The 20,381-nt window shown below is 30.3% G+C and overlaps 1 protein-coding gene across 1 annotated transcript; it reads right to left on the bottom strand.

Moving 5' to 3' along the window:
- Nucleotides 1-2,773: 2,773 nt before the first annotated feature.
- Nucleotides 2,774-3,199, bottom strand: LOC124366496 (piggyBac transposable element-derived protein 3-like). Its single transcript, XM_046823083.1, has one exon. It carries the CDS (start codon nucleotides 3,197-3,199, stop codon nucleotides 2,774-2,776), a length of 426 nt encoding a protein of 141 aa, XP_046679039.1.
- Between the last annotated feature and the right edge of the window lie 17,182 nt (nucleotides 3,200-20,381).

Here is a 20,381-nt window from a genome sequence, read left to right as displayed (position 1 = left end):
TTTAAAGCAAAAAAAAGGAAAAATTAAATTTTGAAAAATAAAAAATCAAACCTATTGGGGGGGGGGGGGGGTGGGGGGGGGGGGGGGTGGGGGGGGGGGGGGGTGGGGGGGGGGGGGGGTGGGGGGGGGGGGGGGTGGGGGGGGGGGGGGGTGGGCTTAAACGATATGATATAATATTGTCCTAAGATTTTAAAAGTTTATAAAAAAAACTAAGTATTCTAAATGTATGAGCAGTGATGGTTATAATAAAATTGTACGTAAAACGTTAAGAAGATATATATATATATATATATATATATATATATATATATATATATATATATCCTTTTACCTCATTGGCAGGACATGTAGATTTTACTTATGGCGCTTATCTTAAAATGTAAAGTGAGGATGGGATTTAATATAATTTAGATTTATCTCTAGTTCGCCTTCCTTTTATTTCAGCTTCTGGTATCTGCCGCTGTTTCAAAGTTGACTCCTGGAATCTGTAGTTATGTTCGTCTGAAGAGATCCAGAGAACTATTGAAGAGAGAAATTGACGTCGAAGAAGCTCAAAACGAAACTTGACATCACTTCGACATCAGAGATACCTAAAAAAGATCATTTGTCTCATCAGGTAAAAAATTGAGGGCACTAAGATGTGATAGACACAATCTAAAAACACGGTGGAAATGGAAGTAAACATCCTTAAATGTATATAAAAAGTATTTTAATAAGTATGATAAAGATGGTACATCGATATCCCAATGGTTTTCGAATATGTAATGGCGTGTCAGGCCCTAATTCAAACCCTAATATTTGAAGGGGTTATCTGCCTATAACCTTTGGTACACACATTGTAGACATATTTATTTACGTCATTGTTTTTCTGTTAAATAAATGTTTTTTTAAACATCACAATAAAGTAGTTTTGGTTCTGAAATTCATTGTTACCTCCTTCTACCCCCCTTGAAAAGGTACGGAATCGACGTTTTTTACCTTCCAAAAGATCCAGAAAAATATTTTTAAATTAGTATGTTGAAGATTTTATATCGATCTATTTGGAATATATTTAGGAGTATCGGAAATTAATTCACACTCTGTATATTACGTTCAACCGTAATAATCATTATATAAAACGTACATTATTGGATGAGCATGAGTGCACTGTAGCCTGTAAATCGAGAGGCTGGAAAAATTTAAATTATTTTAGTTTTCACAATATCTTCACTGATACCAAACTCACCTAAAGACTTAATGGTTTCCTCTAAGTTTTTCTTATAAGCGATATCTAGTTCAAAGATCGTGCTTGTCACTCTATGTATATAGTGCATATTTTTTATTGGTAGGTATGTGTAACCTCAACAAAAATCACAAAATATACATAATAATTAAAAACCTAACAGAACAGAATAGGTATGGTCAAATAACGTTTTAAAATCTGAAATAATAAGACTTTTAAACTATAGACTGAAACTTTAGTGAAACCAATAACATGAGTTCAGACATACTCTTACATTGTTTTGTAATATTGTTGATTAACTGCATCAATAATGAATGGAGTGTATTCACAAAACCATTGTTATTATCATAGTATTTAACTAGTTGAGTACGTTTTCACTGCGCTTACTTATAGTGTTTTTGGAAATTAACCGTGAACAATTGTTTCAATAAAAAATTACAAGGAACGGACGTAAACTTACACTATGCCTGAGTTCTACAACAGTAAAAGGAAATTTATCAAGAATTTCTTTTACTTTATTTGATGTATTAAAGCATATGGGAGATAACAAGTAAAATGACTTCAATATCCAACTTATCAAAATTAGTTCAGTCTATTACAAAATAATTATGTCGTCGGTTATCTGATGAACAAGTTTTTGACATGTTAGTTGATGGATGACGGGAACTTAAAAGTTCTCTAATAACTTAAGAAAGCGTGTTGTGATGTTTACTTGTCGCTTAAAGGTGGTTTATTTAGTTGAGATTTTCCATTGTTTAAACTTTGAATGCTTTCACATCCAGACTTTACAGATTTATTTAATGGAAATGTCGTAATAGCCAAAAATCCAGTGTAATAAACTTTATTTATTTAGCCAAATTATATTTTATTGAACTACTCAATAATGTTTCTAGTGTCTAATTATATTGTATCTTAGTTAGTATTGCATTGCAGAGCTGTGAGGCTACATCTATGTATAGTATATTATTATATTGATATATTCCCCACACATTTAAGGCGTTTTGGAATGTATTATTTACCACCAGACAAAAAACGACAAGCAAAACAAAATCAAATTCACAAAATTCCAAATTTAACCCATAAAGGACTGGAATTATTTTCTGTGGAATTTGAAATTATTTTGTATTTAAACCCTTTTCTATAAGCTTTTTTGTTATTGGAAAATTATTGATTTTATTCTAGTGATGTATCTATATCGAAAAATTTGTGTGTGACCATATGGTCACAGTAGGCTTTTAAGATACCTTTTCCGAATAAATAAACAACCAATCGCATTATATGAAAACTTTACTTTATTATTTACTTTAAAACCATTAAACTATTAAGTAAAGTAAAATCAGATTATTATAAAGTTTTTGTAGACTCCAGAGTGACATATATAGTAGCCTACTGCAGTTTGTGATAGTTCTCGAAACATTTTACACACAGGCCGACGTCACATTTTTTTGCAAGCTGTTCTTCCTACAGAACTGCACAATCTATTTGCGCACCTCCTGCGCTTTTCTGTTGGTATTACATAGTGATGTAGACCATCGTTAGCGTAGACTATTTTTATTTTTTGCAACGAAGACCTTTCTTGAAGTACTTGGGCCGGGAAGAGCTGGAGGAGTCTTGTAACCTTGTTAAGTAGCATTGAACTATTTCTCTTCTAAATGTCAGTTTTGTCATTTTGTTCCCTGACAATCTGAGAAGTCGCCAAGCATTAGTGGTGCCCAGATCTATAAGCCATGTAAACAAAGGCCACCACCACTTCTTTCCCCTGATCCCAATTCTGTGGGTGCTTATGTCCTCATCCATAAGGTCCGTCCCTCCCATGTGGTGATTATACTGTTTTATCACAAAGGGTTGTTGAATGTGGAGATATTTCTTTTCTGACTGAGAGAAGCGCTTCACACTAGCAATAGGCTCAATACCATATGATGTCGATGCGACTGTAAACAACACTATTGTCTTTCCAGCGAGCGACAAATATGCCATCTTCTTTTTCTATTTTACATTGAAAGCTTCCTCGAGATTCATTTTGCATATCTTTTTTTGATGAAAGAGGGCAGTCTTTTGGCAATCTGTTGATTCGGACAGTTCCTGTAGAACCATAACCTCTATCTTTCAGATGTTTCATCAGTGCTGGACTTGTAAACAAATTGTCAAAAAACAACTGGTAGGGTAACTCATCTTGAGGTATTTCATCCAGCATTGATACAAGAGGAGCTGCTGATTTCCCAAATAGCTTTGAATATGTTTCATTTGTTGTTGTGTTCTTCCCTTGAAAAATCTCAAAATTGATCAAGTACCCAGTATCAGTATTTAGGCTCCAAATCTTGTAGCCAAAACGGATAGGTTTCCCTTTCAAAAATTGCTTACATCCATGTTTGCCATAGTACTTTACCATGGACTCATCAAAACACAAAAAAACTCAGATGGTACAAAAATTGTCAAGACATTTACATTTGAGTAAGTTCATAAGTGGCCTCATTTTCCACATTTTGTCATTTGGAATTGTCTCAGAGTTATCTGCACAGTGCAAAAAAGCGCATAATTTGAATAAATCTATCACGTCTCATTGCTTGACAGACCATTTCATTTTTCATATCTAGTCCAGAATCCCAATAGCATTTCTTACCAGGCAGTTCATTGTATCCTGACAGTAACAAAATTGCTAAAAAGCATTTCATTTCTTCCTCCGTAACCTTTGGGTCTGGGCAGTTTTTGAATAAAGCGTACTTGTTTGTATTTTTTAAACTAGCAATTCAATAACACTGTTGTTGATGAATAGCTCAAAAAGTTCAACTGGGCTTAAAGAACTGAAACTTACTGTAGTTGTATGCTTGAAAAGCAAGAGTCTTCTGAGCTTCCATGTCGCCATCAATCCAGGTTCGATGTTTTTTATCTTGTAGTTCCGTGCAACTTGATTCAACAAGATTACAAAGTCTTCTTACTCTTATTTCTGCGGGAGCTGATAGTTGTCCACCGTTCAAATTATTTATGGTACCACCTTCGTCTTCTGGACCAGAGTCTTCATCAGTGAGGGATATCATTTTCTGGGGGGGCAATAAAGATGTCAACGTCTGAGGTGTCGAGATTCCCCGTCATCAACAAAGTTTTCAATTACATCGACAGCTTCGGCTACAGTAAATCCCTCGGCCAGTGACAGTTGTTGCCTAAAACAACAAATGAAGGATAATAATGTAATATATATACCTCACAAACATGAGAGGCGAAATAAAAATTACTGGTAAAACATATTCAATATTATTGTTTTTTGTTCATATGAAAGCCTACTGTGACCATATGGTCACAGTAAAGTTTGAGGTGGCCTATGACATAACCTAAAACTGACATAGCATTTTCTTTAAAACATAACCAGTTAAAAGCTTATGAAATAACATAGGACATATTTCAGATATGTTTATCTTATATATAAAAAAGTTATAATACTTACAACCAATTGTTGTCAAGAAAATCAGCCATGTTGTAACATAAGTAAATTTAATACTTTACTGTTCCTCACAACTGAAACCAACCATCAAACAATAACACTACAGGTGAAGAAATAACTCTTGTTCTGTCAGCTGGCTAAGAAAAAATCAAAACCAGCTTCATGAATCAGGCATACCAACCCAAAAAATAAAATACTGAAACTGTGACCATATGGTCACAGTAGTCTCTTATGGGTTAACTTGTGCAGTTTTCCGTCGTGCATCAAAATGCGCAGTCTGCCATCAATAAAGTTGATGAGCTAATGCTCATGCCAGAAGAGCTGCACCCCGACATATTTTGTTGTTTCTGAACATGGCTTCACGGCTGAGACCGTTTCTATGTTCAGAATTGACAATTATGAATTGGCTACAATTTTTCACCGAACAAATTTTAAAGGAGGTGGTGTGGCAATTTTTGTCAAATCACGATTGAATAAATCACAAATACTGATGAATATCCTGTTTTTAAAGTAAATGAAGTAAATAAAAGCATTAATACGATTTTTGTGCTCTACAAAAGTTTTTATAACAATTTCATACTATATCATGATATACAGTTTTTTAATGTTAAGTATGCATATAAATGTTTGGTTTTTTAGTTCTTCACTTGTTAGTGTATTTAAAACTTATTTTAATCATACTGTGAAAATAGTTATACTTTGAAAATTACTTTTAGAAAATAATAACTGCATAATTTTTTATTTAATTGATATGTTACCACTGTTTAAATCTAAATGAGATTTCCGACGAAATGTTAGGGGATAGCACGGACCATTCAGTGGTTCCCATAAAAATATATGATAGTTTACGGAAAATCATATCTGCACCAGGTGGCTCATTGATTCAATGAAGACAGCCACGGACCAGTTAGTATTCTACTTTCAATAAGTTTCTTTGTGAACCGTCACCGTAAATATTTACATTTAATGAAAAACTTCCTTTAAAACTTCCGAGGTGTCATGGTCATTTAGAGGCAGTGGTGTACGTCCTGTTATGCATTATCATGCCTGCTCTCTCTTTATGCCTCACATAAAGCCATCATTGCTTGGAAAAATCCCTGAATGTTTTAAATAAATAATATGAAATAAAGGCTTAAGGAATTAGCAATAAAAGTAAGTTAGAAACACCCAAATAAAATTGAAGTTTAGTACCATGTAGTATGCTTCAGGGTTCTTAGATCTGTAATCTGGGCAAAATGTTGAAGAAGCGATGTCTCCGGGGAAATCATCGGCAATACACAACAAATAACGAGCGTCTCGAAATATCCAGCAATACAGTTTCTGTCTTTTATGGATAGGAAAAAATATTGTTTCTTTCTTTCTCTAATTCTGCTTCTAATGCTCAATCAATGTTATTTTCTGACATATCTTAATCTTTATTAGTTTTATTTGATTGGAATTGTATTATTTACACCGTAATAAAACTTAAAATAATATTCATCTATTACGTAAAACATGTGCAGATTATTTATCTTTACTTTTCAAACATGAAGAAAACAAACATGCTCAGATTTGGAAAAATTACTACTATATGTTATACTTTGTCTCATATCCGTATGTGTTTCATAAACGAGAAAGACCTATTATATCGACTGTATTAACTCATCCATTGGGTTACAGATGACGAAATTCATTATTTTTTAAATTTATATAAACATTTAAAGACGTAGAATATCAATATTTTATAATTTAATACGCCAATATTTTACTTGTGGTAATAGTGAACATTTTACATAACTGAACTTCAATAGTACAATCTTGTTAAATATGTTTTCCTTTAAGCAATATTTTTTTTATGTTATTTCGTTCATAAAGTAAATTGTAATTGTGACAATTATAAATATGCGAAGAGATTATGCAAGCAATTGATGCTTGATAATTTGTGAAGGCGCTCATTGAAAGTTTGATTTCTGTTTGCACAATATATCAATAATCTCAAAAAGTACGTAGCCTATTTTCCTTAAATTTTGTATGAAAATAATTTTATTATTGAAAATAATGATTAATATGATATCGCATTTCACTTAATAGATTTGCATGACCTTTTAAGATTATTTTACATGTGTCTAATAGATAACAATTATAGCAACGACAAAATAAATAAATTTTAGTAGCAAAATGAGTACACTCATAAGAGACGTATTCTTTATAATTCAACTAGAAATATGAATAGTAAATATTGAAATATGAAAGTTATGAGCGTTATTTGATTTCGGCACTATTACTTATTAGTACCCTCCCTAGCTCATCGAAATTTTTATCAGTTGAACAACTTTAAATAGTTAGTAAGCAATCATAGGTATTAAGTAATTATTACAAACTATTATTATTTCGAATATAAAATTATTTGTGATTAAAATTTAAAAGAATTTTCGACTGATACGAGCTGCAGCCTAAGTGGTCTGATATGGTGTAAATAATAGAAAGAAATTTATTTTTGCTTGCTTCAATAATTACAAGTATTTGTTTTTGAACTGAAATTAAATTATATGAAACTGGATGTAGAAAGGTGATGTGTGTTTTTTTTTTATTATCAAAGCCGTGAAACATAAAACCAACGACCAAATAACAAATAGGCGGCTACTCTTATCTTTATTGTACTTTTATCATCGCTATGGCCTTGAAGCCAATATTAAATAATATAAAGATTAACTGTGATGTGTTACTGAAATCCTATATAAAAATAGATAGGAGAAGTATGCTATTTTATATTACTGTAAACGAGTACATACCGTAAGTAATAGATAATTTTTTTGAAACTAAATTATTATTTTCATAGTAGTATGAAACTTATTGCCAAAATGGTTATTGAGTATAAAAAAAGATTTAGACAGAATAAATATATTTAATTTTGTAAATAGACAAAAATAATACTCAATAATTATTATACTACAAATATTAATATGTATTTTATACGTAAACAAAACTCAAAGTTAACATAGGTTGTACCGAATGACGATAACACATGGGGGTGGTGACTTCTGAGGTCGTATTAATAAATACTCGAATTGCAAAGTTTACTTATAAGTTCAATTTATTTAATGAAACTTACAAGCACTACTTTTAGTTGGTACATTAAGTGTATGTCTTGCCACGTTGCTGCCAATTAAAGTACAAGAACTAAAAAGGTATATCTGATAGGTGGGCCTAGAATATCCAATGTTCTATGAAATTATGCCAACGATATTTTACTTTATAAAACTTTAAGGTTTTACTTCTCTTCGCAATATGTACACTCACAACCCGGGCGTCGGCGTCTTGGCACGAGACATTGAAGCTGTAGTCTACGAAGGGTTATTTCTAGTCGCTAATTACTATAAGAGTAGTAGAAGTTATGAAAGTGGTAGCCATCTACTCAAATATTACTTGAGCTCGCCTAAAAACAATTCGCAAAGGTATTAGCCATTTAATGAGACAAAAACTTATCAAGACAACGTGCTCGCCAGAAGGACGACGCCACAACTTGTATTTATTTCAATCGAGGAAATAAAAGATCTTCAAGGGTAAGTTACTCTACTATTTACAACTTTACTTCACGTTACATTCATTTTTATATGTTTGGCATCAAAGGGCTAGGTTGTGAAATGTTGCATTATATATAATGGAACTAACTAACGGTACAAGGTATCTAGGAATATTGAGCATTATATAAACTACTATCTAACAGGTAATTAATGTAATATTTTCTTTTAATATAACTGATATATCATGCTCAATAAATACTCATAGAAATTTAAAAATCTTAATCGTGATATTATTCTTTGTTTTCGCCCAATAATACAAAAGGTAATTTACTTTACAAAGGTACTTGACCAAAAAATAAATTCTTATGTACTAATTTCTGTTAGAACATTATAAACATGTGAGTATATCTTCGGCCTAAACACAAATAATAATTGATAAATAACTTTAGAAATAACTGTGTAAATTGTTATATTAAGCATATGTGAAAATCTGTTGCAATCACTACATATTTTGTCTGTGAGTAAAAAAGGAAACATTTACGTATACATATATACGTTTCAACTTGATTTGTTTACCTCTATATAAACTTAAATAGATTCTTAGATTATTATGATTTATTTATTTAAGTTAAATCGATTGTTACTTTAAATTTGTGTTTATTTACGTGTGTGTATGCATGTGGTAGCTCATAAATATTGTTTTTGAAAATGCTACTATAGATAACAATAATCTCATTATATAAATTTAAGCAATAAAACCAAAGTGACCTCATTATTTTAGGATGACTTAACTAAATAGAAACAGCAAATAATAAAAAAAAATACTTTTGTTATTGAATTGATCATAATATATGTATTTACATCAGTGCCATGAAACAATATATAATTATTGAATTTCTTTTAACATATTACTCTAATTCCTTAGTTATGAAAAGCATTCCTACCAGGAATATATTTACCCAATCCGGTGTTTGTAATGTAGAAGAAAAATTATAAGTTTACATCTAAAAACGTTCAAATAAATAGAGAAATTAAGTGACGACGATATGAATACCCTTTTAAAGTTAATGCTTTAAGCTATATGTTGGTGTTATATAATTAAATATCTAGTGTATAAACAAGTGATTGTACCCGATTCGTTGAATTGTCATAGAAAAAATTAGGGAGACACGTAATTGATCCACACAAGTATATTTTTTATAAAACTTATTTTTTTATTGCTTTAAGTCCTGAACATAGAACTGTCTTCATAAAACCACATCATAACATAAGATTCAATAAATTTTTAGACGCAATAAGATTTGTTATTAGATTTGTTTTATTCAATAAAGTTGTTAAAATATATATGAAAATAATAATAAAATTTCAATCTAGAAAATATTTAGTTTTAATTACCTTAACATTTACACGAAATAATGAGTTAATTAGGATTTTAATTTCCGCAATTTACTGACTTTTGTTCACCTTTTATATTAAGTTTATTATTTTACTTCTTCTGTATAGAGAACAATTTAATTATAATTTATAATACTATAGTGCAAACTGTATCAGGTAACAGTCATCTAAACGTTAAATGAGTAACCAATTATTTCTAGATTGCCATACTTAGGTTTTCATATCGAATAAATCTTGAATTGTAAGAACACAACATTAGACGGTAAGAATATTATCATGTATGCTGTGTTTTATATTGTAAAAACATATAAATACAGCAGATAAAAAAGTAAATCTCGTGAATATAACGAAAAGTCTAGGTTTATATATTATTCCCAAGAGTAAGATGATATATATAACAGCAGACATTGTACACGGTGTTGATAAATAGTGCTGTGACTGCGGCTGGTGTGAGATACGCCACTGTTCCTTGCTACTTTATCTGATATATTGGAAACATTTTACCCATTCCCAAAATACGGGCTTTAAATATTTTAACTTTATTTAGAGATAACAACGCAAATCATTTTCTTTTCAAAAATACAGCATTAACAGCTTTTAATCCTACAAAACGATGACATATTTCATTATTATAATTTAATTTTATGCAGTGTATGAAATGAACCTAATTTTTAATTTGAAACTTAATGTATTTAACTAAATAAATGTATATGACAACTTTTTGACCTATTACAGTTCTTACTAATATACGTTATTAAAAAAAGTTTTGCATAATAAGATTTTTAGTTTATTCAGTACGTTATACTTAATGTTATTTTTATATTTACAACGTTTTCCAAGGAATAATATAGATAAATTAAAGAACTATTAATATAATTAATAATAATGGTTTACGTAGCCTATGTAAACCCACTAATGACGAATTTCGCTGTAATTTTAAAATTTTTTTTTTGATCATTTACTTAAGAAACTAAAATGATTGACAATATAATGCTCTAAATAAATTTTTATTCTTTTCAGAGTTTAAAATATATATTAGTGCAGTTGACGAAATACGTATAAAATTGAAGAATCAACGACTTTTATTCGATGAATTGTATTTTTTGTGTAAAATAAAAATACTTTGTTATAGTAGAAAAAAATATAATATAGAAAAAGGATTGTGTTGCTTTTTGTGAACTCCGTCTAACAAAGTATTACCTGATAGGAATAAATTCGTATTGCATATCGTATGTACTTATTACGTACATAAAGAAGAGTATTATTTGGCAATAATACAATTAATATGTTATTACATTTTTCCATTACTTTTTAGTATAAAAGTAAAAGAGCGTTTTGTAAATAAATGACGAATATCACCAGAAATAGTGCTAACGTGGTATTTAAGAGAAAAACAAAGCCCGGAACCACACTGACGTTAAAGTTTCTGCCCAATTGATTTGTGGTCTTCCCATTACCCGGTCGGTTTCTCTTTTATTTTCGTGAAGTGTTATATTAGCCTTCATTTATACACCAGTATCAAATTTACTTGTATTCACAGTTTCGATATGCATTAGGACTTATCCTGTAACTATTTCAACCACCTTTTTTATCATCACGTAACTATCGACCAAATAATATTTACATTCTACAAACCATTCGGATTTTAACTATAAAAATTTTTCGTGGAATTTTATTACACTTTTTTCAATTTATTATAAGGATATGTCATTTTACGCAGTAATCATAATCGTACAAATTCAAGTAATTAAAAAAATATTTTTGTTTATTAATTATTAGTTAGTAATAATTGCTGTAAAGTAGTAATAAGTTTCTTAAATATAAACAACACATGGTATAAAATATTTCATACGTGCTACAAAGTTTTTTATCTCCATACAGAGAGAAACGTTGAAATAATAGATACAATAATAATCTAGGAAATAGTAGGCTAACAAAACATACACAACAATCTTGTAACCTCGAGATTATTATTGGTTGATTCCCAAACACTAACAAGGTGTTATGAAGAGATTGTCGTAGATGAAAATTATGTACTTGAAACATATTTTATATTAAGGATTGTCATAAAGGAAAAGTGATGATACTGTATCTCTGGGCCAATATGAGAGGTCGTCTGAACGGCAATTTCCCATAAATCCCAGACGAGCAATATCCTGTGCTCTGACAATCCTGTCATTTAGTTCAGGGCTTTTCCGATACATTGCGTGGTAGCTGAGAATTGCATATTTTAGACGCTGCTGTGATGAACTTTAACAACTTGTAAATTTTGTCCATTCGTACTTTTATTTAATTAAAATTAAATATAAAATTATTCATCAATTTCTTGTTATTGAAATTTAAATTTTTAGATGTTATAAAACTGTTGGAAACTATTTATACAAACTCAGTTTATTTAAATACGAGATATTCCAGGTTATAAAAGTCTTAATTAGGCTTATATTTTAAAAAGTACATCCAGTATTCGAAAATAATATATATATTTTTCTAATACATTTAAACTTTTTACAAATAAATGTTGTAATTTACGCTCAGGCAACTAAGCTTTATGCAAAATTTAATGTATGTACGTCAGTTCAATGTCAAATATATCATGCAAACCGAGGGAACGGCAGACATATAAAGATTATTCAAATCACTCAGTGGATGGGCTTTCCTAACGCTCTGTCAAAATTAGTCTACACATTCAAAGAGATTTTTTTTTAAACCTGTAATACGGCTGCTACTTTCACGTACCTATGATACGAAACTTTCAAGATGTTGGAATACAAGTTTTTTTTAACAAAACCTACTTCCAAAAGTGTCGAGTTAGATGACTTTAAACTTATTGTATATTATAGTCCAAAAAGATGGCGTCAAAAACAAGATGGTTCTCTAAGAGGAAAGTGAGCTGAATCTGTACTCATCATTTACAATGAATCAGCCCTATAACCCTTAACATCTACATTACAATGTGTTGTTTTTCAACAAATATCTCAGCCAAAACTGTTTGGTATTATTCATAGCTATCAAGTTTTTGATGATAGCTATAATAATTACTGCTATATTGTACATTAAGTAGTATTTTCTTGCTTGAATTAACTTTTATTATTTTAAGATCTGATCGAAATATATACTTTAGTTAGGCAGGAGGTATAATATTATAGATTTAAATTGTGGCTTTTCGTTTTGTGTTCATTTATAAATATTATTAATACTCCTTCATCCCATTGAGACCACTGTATAAAATTAGGCTTTTAAAGGGTTAATAATAAAAAAATTATTTTTTTCTCTTAAACGTTCTGCATTTTAGTAAGTGAGTTGTGTTTATAAATAGATTCAACATCTAAATTGTTTTTGTAATGTTATTTAATATTTTACAGGGATATCAAAATTATGAATCCGATGTATCTTAAACTCGTATAAAGATTGTAAAAGCTGGGTTTCGCTTAACAATCTTAATGGACAGTTCTATCCCTGGTACTCTTTTGTTTACTTTTGTTTGTTTACGTTGTCACAGTACATGAGAAAGTGGCGCTTTTACACTTCACTTTCATTGTTGTTTATTCACTCTGTGTTTTCTGAGCATCCTAATAGTCGATTTACGTTCAAAATTCACCTGTAGCTTCGTACTTTGTCTGTATTTACCATTTTGTTCTATTATGATACTACAAAAAACTTAAAACGTATATTTCACTAGTATATTATTATCAGATCTTCATTTAAAAAATGTGTTTGTATGATAATTGAAACAGCGAATTCGTTAGTTTGTTTAAACTATCTTTACTGAGCGTTTGGAATTATTTTTTAATCGTATAATCCAACAGTAAAATAAAAGTAACTATATAAGATTAATCTACGATATCTTGTAGGTCATAAATATTATATTAAATATATTTTCATACTACTGTACCACGTGACAAAATTATGGTCAATGACATCTTGTTATTTAGGTTATGGTATGATTGTTCATAAATAGACATAGTTCAATGCATCGTGAATATTAATATGTGGGTTATTTCCATTAATGCTACATCGCCGGTGCATTAGTATAATACGATTTATATGTACATAAAGTATGTATAAAAATCATTATTTACTACTTTTAAATTATATAGAGATTTCCAAATATTTTAAAAATATTACCACGAGGATTACAACATATGTTTAGTTACAGAATGATGTGTTATAAAATTCATATAAAAAGTTGTATTTCGTTTTGCTCCCATGAAAATACAAATAGTTCACTATTTTTGTTGCATCTATTTAAATATCCAAATATCATCTGAGGCTTACAAAACGTGTCGGAGTAGAATTGCGTTTACTACAACCGCCTTAAAAGAGATCTGCATAAGACACTTTGTATGTCATAAACGTCTATCCGTCGACAAGGTCTTACTGATATAGAAATTGTTTTAGTAACAGCTATATTCTATGATCGTTAAACTTACAAAACGTCTTTCTCATTTAGGCTAGGACTATCTATATAATGGTGACTAATTAATAGACTAAGACTAAGCGTCTTTATACATTTATAATTACTATGAAACTCTTATTAGTTTCATATATTTTTTGTTGTTTACATAAAAAGGTAAAGTTTTCAGTGAATAAGTCATATATATCTGACATTACCTAAATCCAGCCGGCAAGAAATTTCTATTTGTCTCTCTATTTACCTTTCTTGTCGCAAAATATCTAAAATGTATATCTAATTATAAATATTGTGCATTAATATTTATTTATTTATTGGAGAAACTAAGAACGGTGTACATGCATGTAACTCTATGGAATATAACTGCAAGTTAGATAAATACTTACATTAATTACATTAATTCTAACGTTAATAATTTTATTAACGAGAAAATAGTTGAATAAATCCGTTATACACGTTAAATAAAATAATATTATAATAAAAAATTTTACAAATTCACTCTGAAAAACTATGGCAGACTGAAAACACAATGTTGGAGATCAGTGACATGATTTCATTCCAACGCAAACTTGAAATGTACTAGCCTCTCTACCTCATCAGGACGTTTATAATTTCATCACTGCTATGACACTTTACTCATTGGAAAATCATGTAAATGGTTCATGAGGCAGGATATGTTGAGAGATATTTCATTTGTATACTTTATTTCACACAAACTTCACTTCTACGTAGACAAGAATGACTTTATAATGGGGCATGTCCAATCATTAAATTTACCCGTTGAAAACAATAACTGATTTGTATATATACAGTTTTTTCTCCCGTTTTAATATCCTTTATAAAGGCATAAAAAACTTTACTTAAAATAAATTATGTCCGTTACATAATTATTTCTTAAAAAGGGTCATGTTTTGTGGTTTGTAGTCGAATATTGAAGCATGTTATAAGAGTGTAATGAGGAACTCAAAATTTCTTATTGGAATTACATATTATGTACTACTTAAGATCTCTACAATGTATTTTATTCAGAAGTAAACATGAATATGGAACGTATATAAAAAGTTTTATTGATAAGATGTTAAAAATATGAATAAAATTTTCCATTGGCTCTTATTTAAGGTTTAATGGACAAAAACATTTCTACTTTCCAAAAATTGCATTTCTTATGATATGCTAAAAGCTTGCTATGTTGCTATTATAAAAAATGTTCATGATTTTCGTTCGAGAATACTACTGAAATAAAGATTTGTGTGCATTAATAGTTTTTTATCTACTTAATGCAAGAGTTTAATTCATAGTGCCCAGTAGTATTTTAATTATTGCGCGAATGTAGATATATTTGTTCAAATTACAAAATTCCCTACTGGTCTATTAATGAACTATTTCAATCTTAATAACTCACTAAGGAGTTATTTGCGGTAACCGTAAGAAACCTTCTGAACTAAAGAGGCGTCTCCAACTTAACAATCGTAGATGATAGTTACACCTAAAGAGTATCTTTTTATTCTAATACGGTTAGCGATTTTAGTTGCATCATTATTTTAAAAGAAAAAGTTGTATATTACGAATTATATTAGGAAGTGCTCCGTTTCCAGAATATTCCTTTTATAATTTTTGTAACTGTACCTAATACTCAAACGGTATTAACCTGTCAACTAAACACAAGGTGTAACTAAGACAGCCAGTCATTACTGGAGATTGGCTATGTCAGAGGTCTTGTTAGCTGCTTGAGTTTATAGCGTACAAAGTGTCTATGCAGATTACTTGTAAGCCGTAGAGTATCGTATGATAATACTACAGTAGTAGTCTTAAATGGTAGTAGTACCATTTTACATAATACTCTGTGAAATATTAAATTTTAAATAACGCGGTAAAAATAACGTTTGTCAAGACAACGTAAGAGATCGTAGCGTTTCTCAGACATTGATTTTCATTATATGCAAGTTGTTACCCACGATTAATATTAAATATTAAAATTCGAATTCCTCATAGGCCTAAAGGTAGTTTAAAACTATATATTATGTCATTAACAAAGTGTTGATAATGAGTATACAGTTATCGGTTACATATTGGTTTCTTAATTTGCAACTATAATATCGTGTTCAGTCCGTTTAGGAATATTTCTTGTGAGATTTAAGTGTCTCAGAAGAATTATTACGAGTGTCACAATACCTAACTTTTAATTTATACCGGTCTGTTATCTTCGAGAAATATAACAGCTTAAATTCAGCTATTATTTAAAACAAAAACATGTTACGACTTAATTTTTCGAGTATGCTATTTTTTTATCGATTATTGTTAAACATTTCGTGCGTAATGTACAATAATTGATTACTTTGCTATGGATATTTAAATACATAATGATAATGTTTGTTTATGTTCTTGGAAAAAAGTTGCAATACAGTTGCAATATCATAAATAACCGTTGAAATTATGATTCGTCCTTCTCACACGTGATTTTGTTACCAACAAGTAGGTTCATTGTACTCTAAATATTTTCTGATCCAGAATGATTCATCCTCATTTTGAAACCTGTTTGTATTCAGAAAACCTTGTTCCACTACTCTATACTGGTAATACATAAATGTGATGAAATATAATTCGTAATATCTGCTTTGCGAAACATACAAACAAATATGTTACAATATGGAATGTATATTCAAGGTATATGTGACGACACCGTTTCTGTAGTAGCAATATAAGAGGCAATCCGGCCGACAATTCTCATAAATTCCAGGAAAACCATATCCTGAGACCTCACAATCTGGTAGTTTCTTACATCATCTGCAATACAGAATGTATAGGGCTGGCAATCCGCATTTAAAATTTATTATTTATGTATTAGAAGAATCAAGACGGGGTTATTATTCAACGCTTTTACTTTAGTGGTACTTAAATGTTTAAAATTAAAATAAATGTACTTCTTATAGATTCAAAATATCCTTTTTTAACGTAATAAATTAAGTATCATGATTTTTTTATAAATATGTTGAGTATACAGTAGTTTTTGAAATAATACTCATTTAAAATAAAAAATATATAATAAAGTTTGAAATTAATTTAATGTTTTCCATAGTTGTAAATCTGTAATATTTTCCAGGTTTTACGTTATTTAAGCCTATAATGAGAGGGACTAGAAAATTTTAATTTACCTCTGTCTGTTTATTCGCACGATAAATTAATTAAAATAGAACTGAAGATGAAATATGAGGAAGCAGAAAATAGCAGAATAAATAAACTTGTGTACCGAATATAACAACATGGGAGTTTACCCTGTGACATAATTACACATTAGGTTTTAGTTGGTAGCTTTTACTACCCCAACACATACATTCACGTTTGGTTACTTTGAGGGTTAGCTCATATCCGTTAAGGACAAATATAATGCACTGGAAAGTAAATGTAAATAAGGTCAGAACAAGATTTGATATCAGCTCACTTTTGCTTTGTAGTACCCACGATAGGTAAACGGTACTGTTAGGATGTGAACACTGCTATGAAATGCAACATATTGAAAAGAAGTTTGATTGTATTATATGGCGAGTTACATAAAAAATATTTTCAACTATAGTTTTTGATTAAGCATGACGTTCATTTCTGTGTAGAAAAGATAAATTCTATTACGGGTTCATGTTATACCATAGTATTTGGCTGATGGTAAATTAAACCTATAACTTAGTAGGCAGACAAAACTTTTCTATTGTATACTGGGGTGTTATATATATATATATATATATATATATTTAATTTAATTTCAATAATCATTGAATCACAAAAAGTACTTGCTACGCCGCGACTCGACCAGGGATCTCTCACTTCCCGGGTGAATGTGCTACCATTACACCACAGAGCCCTTACTTTTTACGATTCAATTATTTTGTATTTGGCCGTATTCTGTCACATATGAGTTTAAATAAGCAAACTAAAATCGATGATCGGAAGACCAAATACCTGTCAAATGATTTTTATTTCTATAAATAAAATTTCTATCGGTGGCAATAGAAAGTTTAATTTCATTTCAATAAACATTGAATCACAAAAAGTATTTGCTCTGCCAGGACTAGAACCCGGATCTCTCACTTGCCGGATGAATGTGCTATTATTTATATATAAATATATATATAAAACACTTATAACATCCATGTATAAGCAAATACAAAATACATTATACAATCTATAACAAGTTAGCAATGAAAAATATTTATTAAATTTAATAATTATGTAACATCTATCTTAAAATAGAATCAAATTACCTATATCTATGGGTCACAAATAGTATAATAATACAACTAACTCTACACAGAAATTGTCATGCTAAATTTAAATCTACTTATCATTTGGGATCCTTAGACCTTACAGGTAGGAGTCTTCTGAGTGCCTGATGCCGGGATGTCTTAGAGATTGAGAGACGCCAAAGACCGAGAGTTGCGACAGAACGGAGGGATCCTAGAGGATAAGAGCTCATAAAATCCAGTTACTGCTAGAAGTAGGGAGATGCTTGAGGCGAAGTCTACCAGAGGCCAAAACCCTCATGAGGCCGGGTTTCTTGAAGGTAGAGACTAGCCACAGGCAAGATGATACTATTACTTAGGAGTTTCAAAATCCCAGGAATTAGTAGGTGAGAAGTGCTCTCAGGGGTGTGTATTGCCAGGAGTTCATACAGGCTGAGAGAATACTAGAGACAAGAAGTGGGAGATACAAAAACATGCTAGAGATCGAATGATACAGAAAGTTGAACCTTGAAAAATATCAATATAAGATAAGAAAAAAATAAACATTCTGAAGAAAAATCATAAACACTGAGAAATTATATAAAACAACTGGAGTTGTTAGGAAGCGAGTATCGCCAGCATATTGTAAATTCCCAACAGTGAAATTACAGTTTTTTACTAGAAATAGGTTGATAGTTTTAGGGCTGGCTCCCAGACGTTGAGGGCTATAAAGCGCCTTGAGCTTCCTAATACCAGGTAATTCCATGCACTGTGACATCCAGTGCTTGGGAGCCTTCCTATTTTCAATGCTACCACAGCATAGCAGCTGCCGGCAGCCCTAACCCTCTCTGAGAGCTCTTAGAGGCAACATATTACCACATTTACAGTAGATCCTCGTACCTTCTGGATGTTAAAAGCTCCTTGACACTATGCGTTTCACGGAGTACAATCATTCCCAAAACATTTAGCGTAATTTACTTTATTGTGGACTTTTATGGAACCAGGCGGATCACTGTCGTAGGATTAATTGAACCTATCTTAAGACATGTAAATGAAATTACAAACTGAGTGAAATCTTATGCTAAATTATTATTCATTTGTATATTTTAAATATTATTCAGCATAAAAATATACTGTTATTGCACATCCTAAATTATTCCGTTTTTATATATTGCTTTAATTTTAACAAAGTGACTTTTGAGATAAGAGGTTATATAATTTATACTGAATTTTTATACTATACAAGTATTTTAAAAATTCCATCACTGCATTACTGACGCTTTCACAACTTGTGTGTTTTTCCTAATTTTTATCATAATTTTAAGAAATATTATCTAATAATATTAAAAAAATTCACCATAAATAATCAGTTGTTTCAATTCAATTAGACACTATTATTCTTGAGTAACATCACAGCTCAAGTGCAATTAAATCCTGCTGCCTCAAGAGTCTTGTAATACAGCAGCTGTGTGTAATGCTCATAGGATATGTGGGCTGGCCCAATATCTTGTGGTAGAGGCAATTGTGTTTACAGCGATATCCTGTGAAAAGCAAGAATTCAATGAATTAGGACCTTCCAATTGTACGATTGTATGCTATTATAAAATACCATATTTCATTTCAAGCTAATTTCCAAGCCTACAGAACCTTACAGTTTGCAACATTGTTTCACCTTGCATTGGATTTTTTACTGTGATTGGTATTATTGCAGTTATTAAATACTGATATTAGCCAAGTACGTGAAAATGTTTTATAATATTATTCCACATATATTATTATGAATTTTATTAGAACACTCGATAGAATAAAACGTTCGAGCCTTTTTCCATCAATTTTCTTAAAAGAAATAACACCTTACGTTTGGTGACTCAGAGTTAATCATCTTCTCTTATGTCTAAAATTTATTTTAAAAAGTTAGTAGCGCATAAAGTTTATTAGATTTTTATTGTAGTCATTAGATTTGACGTAAATTTGTATTTATTACTATAGAATAATGCGTTGTATAATTTTGCACGTCCAACTATCAAATCTTTTTCAATTTCAGCCTGAAATATGTACTAATGTACTTAGTAATCTACTTCCTTTTAAAATAATTATTTAAGCCCCTGTAGCGTTTGATTTGGCGCTCTTATCAAGACATGTTTGTTAAAAATAACTACTTCCCTATTGGTCTCTGATTAACTATCCAAAAATAGGTCTCATA

The sequence above is a fragment of the Homalodisca vitripennis genome, chromosome 7 (assembly GCF_021130785.1).
Source record: "Homalodisca vitripennis isolate AUS2020 chromosome 7, UT_GWSS_2.1, whole genome shotgun sequence".
In the NCBI taxonomy this organism is placed as follows: domain Eukaryota; kingdom Metazoa; phylum Arthropoda; class Insecta; order Hemiptera; family Cicadellidae; genus Homalodisca; species Homalodisca vitripennis.
Note: the sequence above shows the minus strand (reverse complement) of the source record. Positions and strands in the feature narration are given on the sequence as shown.

Bases quoted from the DNA above. Each gene is read 5' to 3' on its own strand.
- LOC124366496 (XM_046823083.1), bottom strand. From the start codon at position 3,199: ATGGCATATTTGTCGCTCGCTGGAAAGACAATAGTGTTGTTTACAGTC.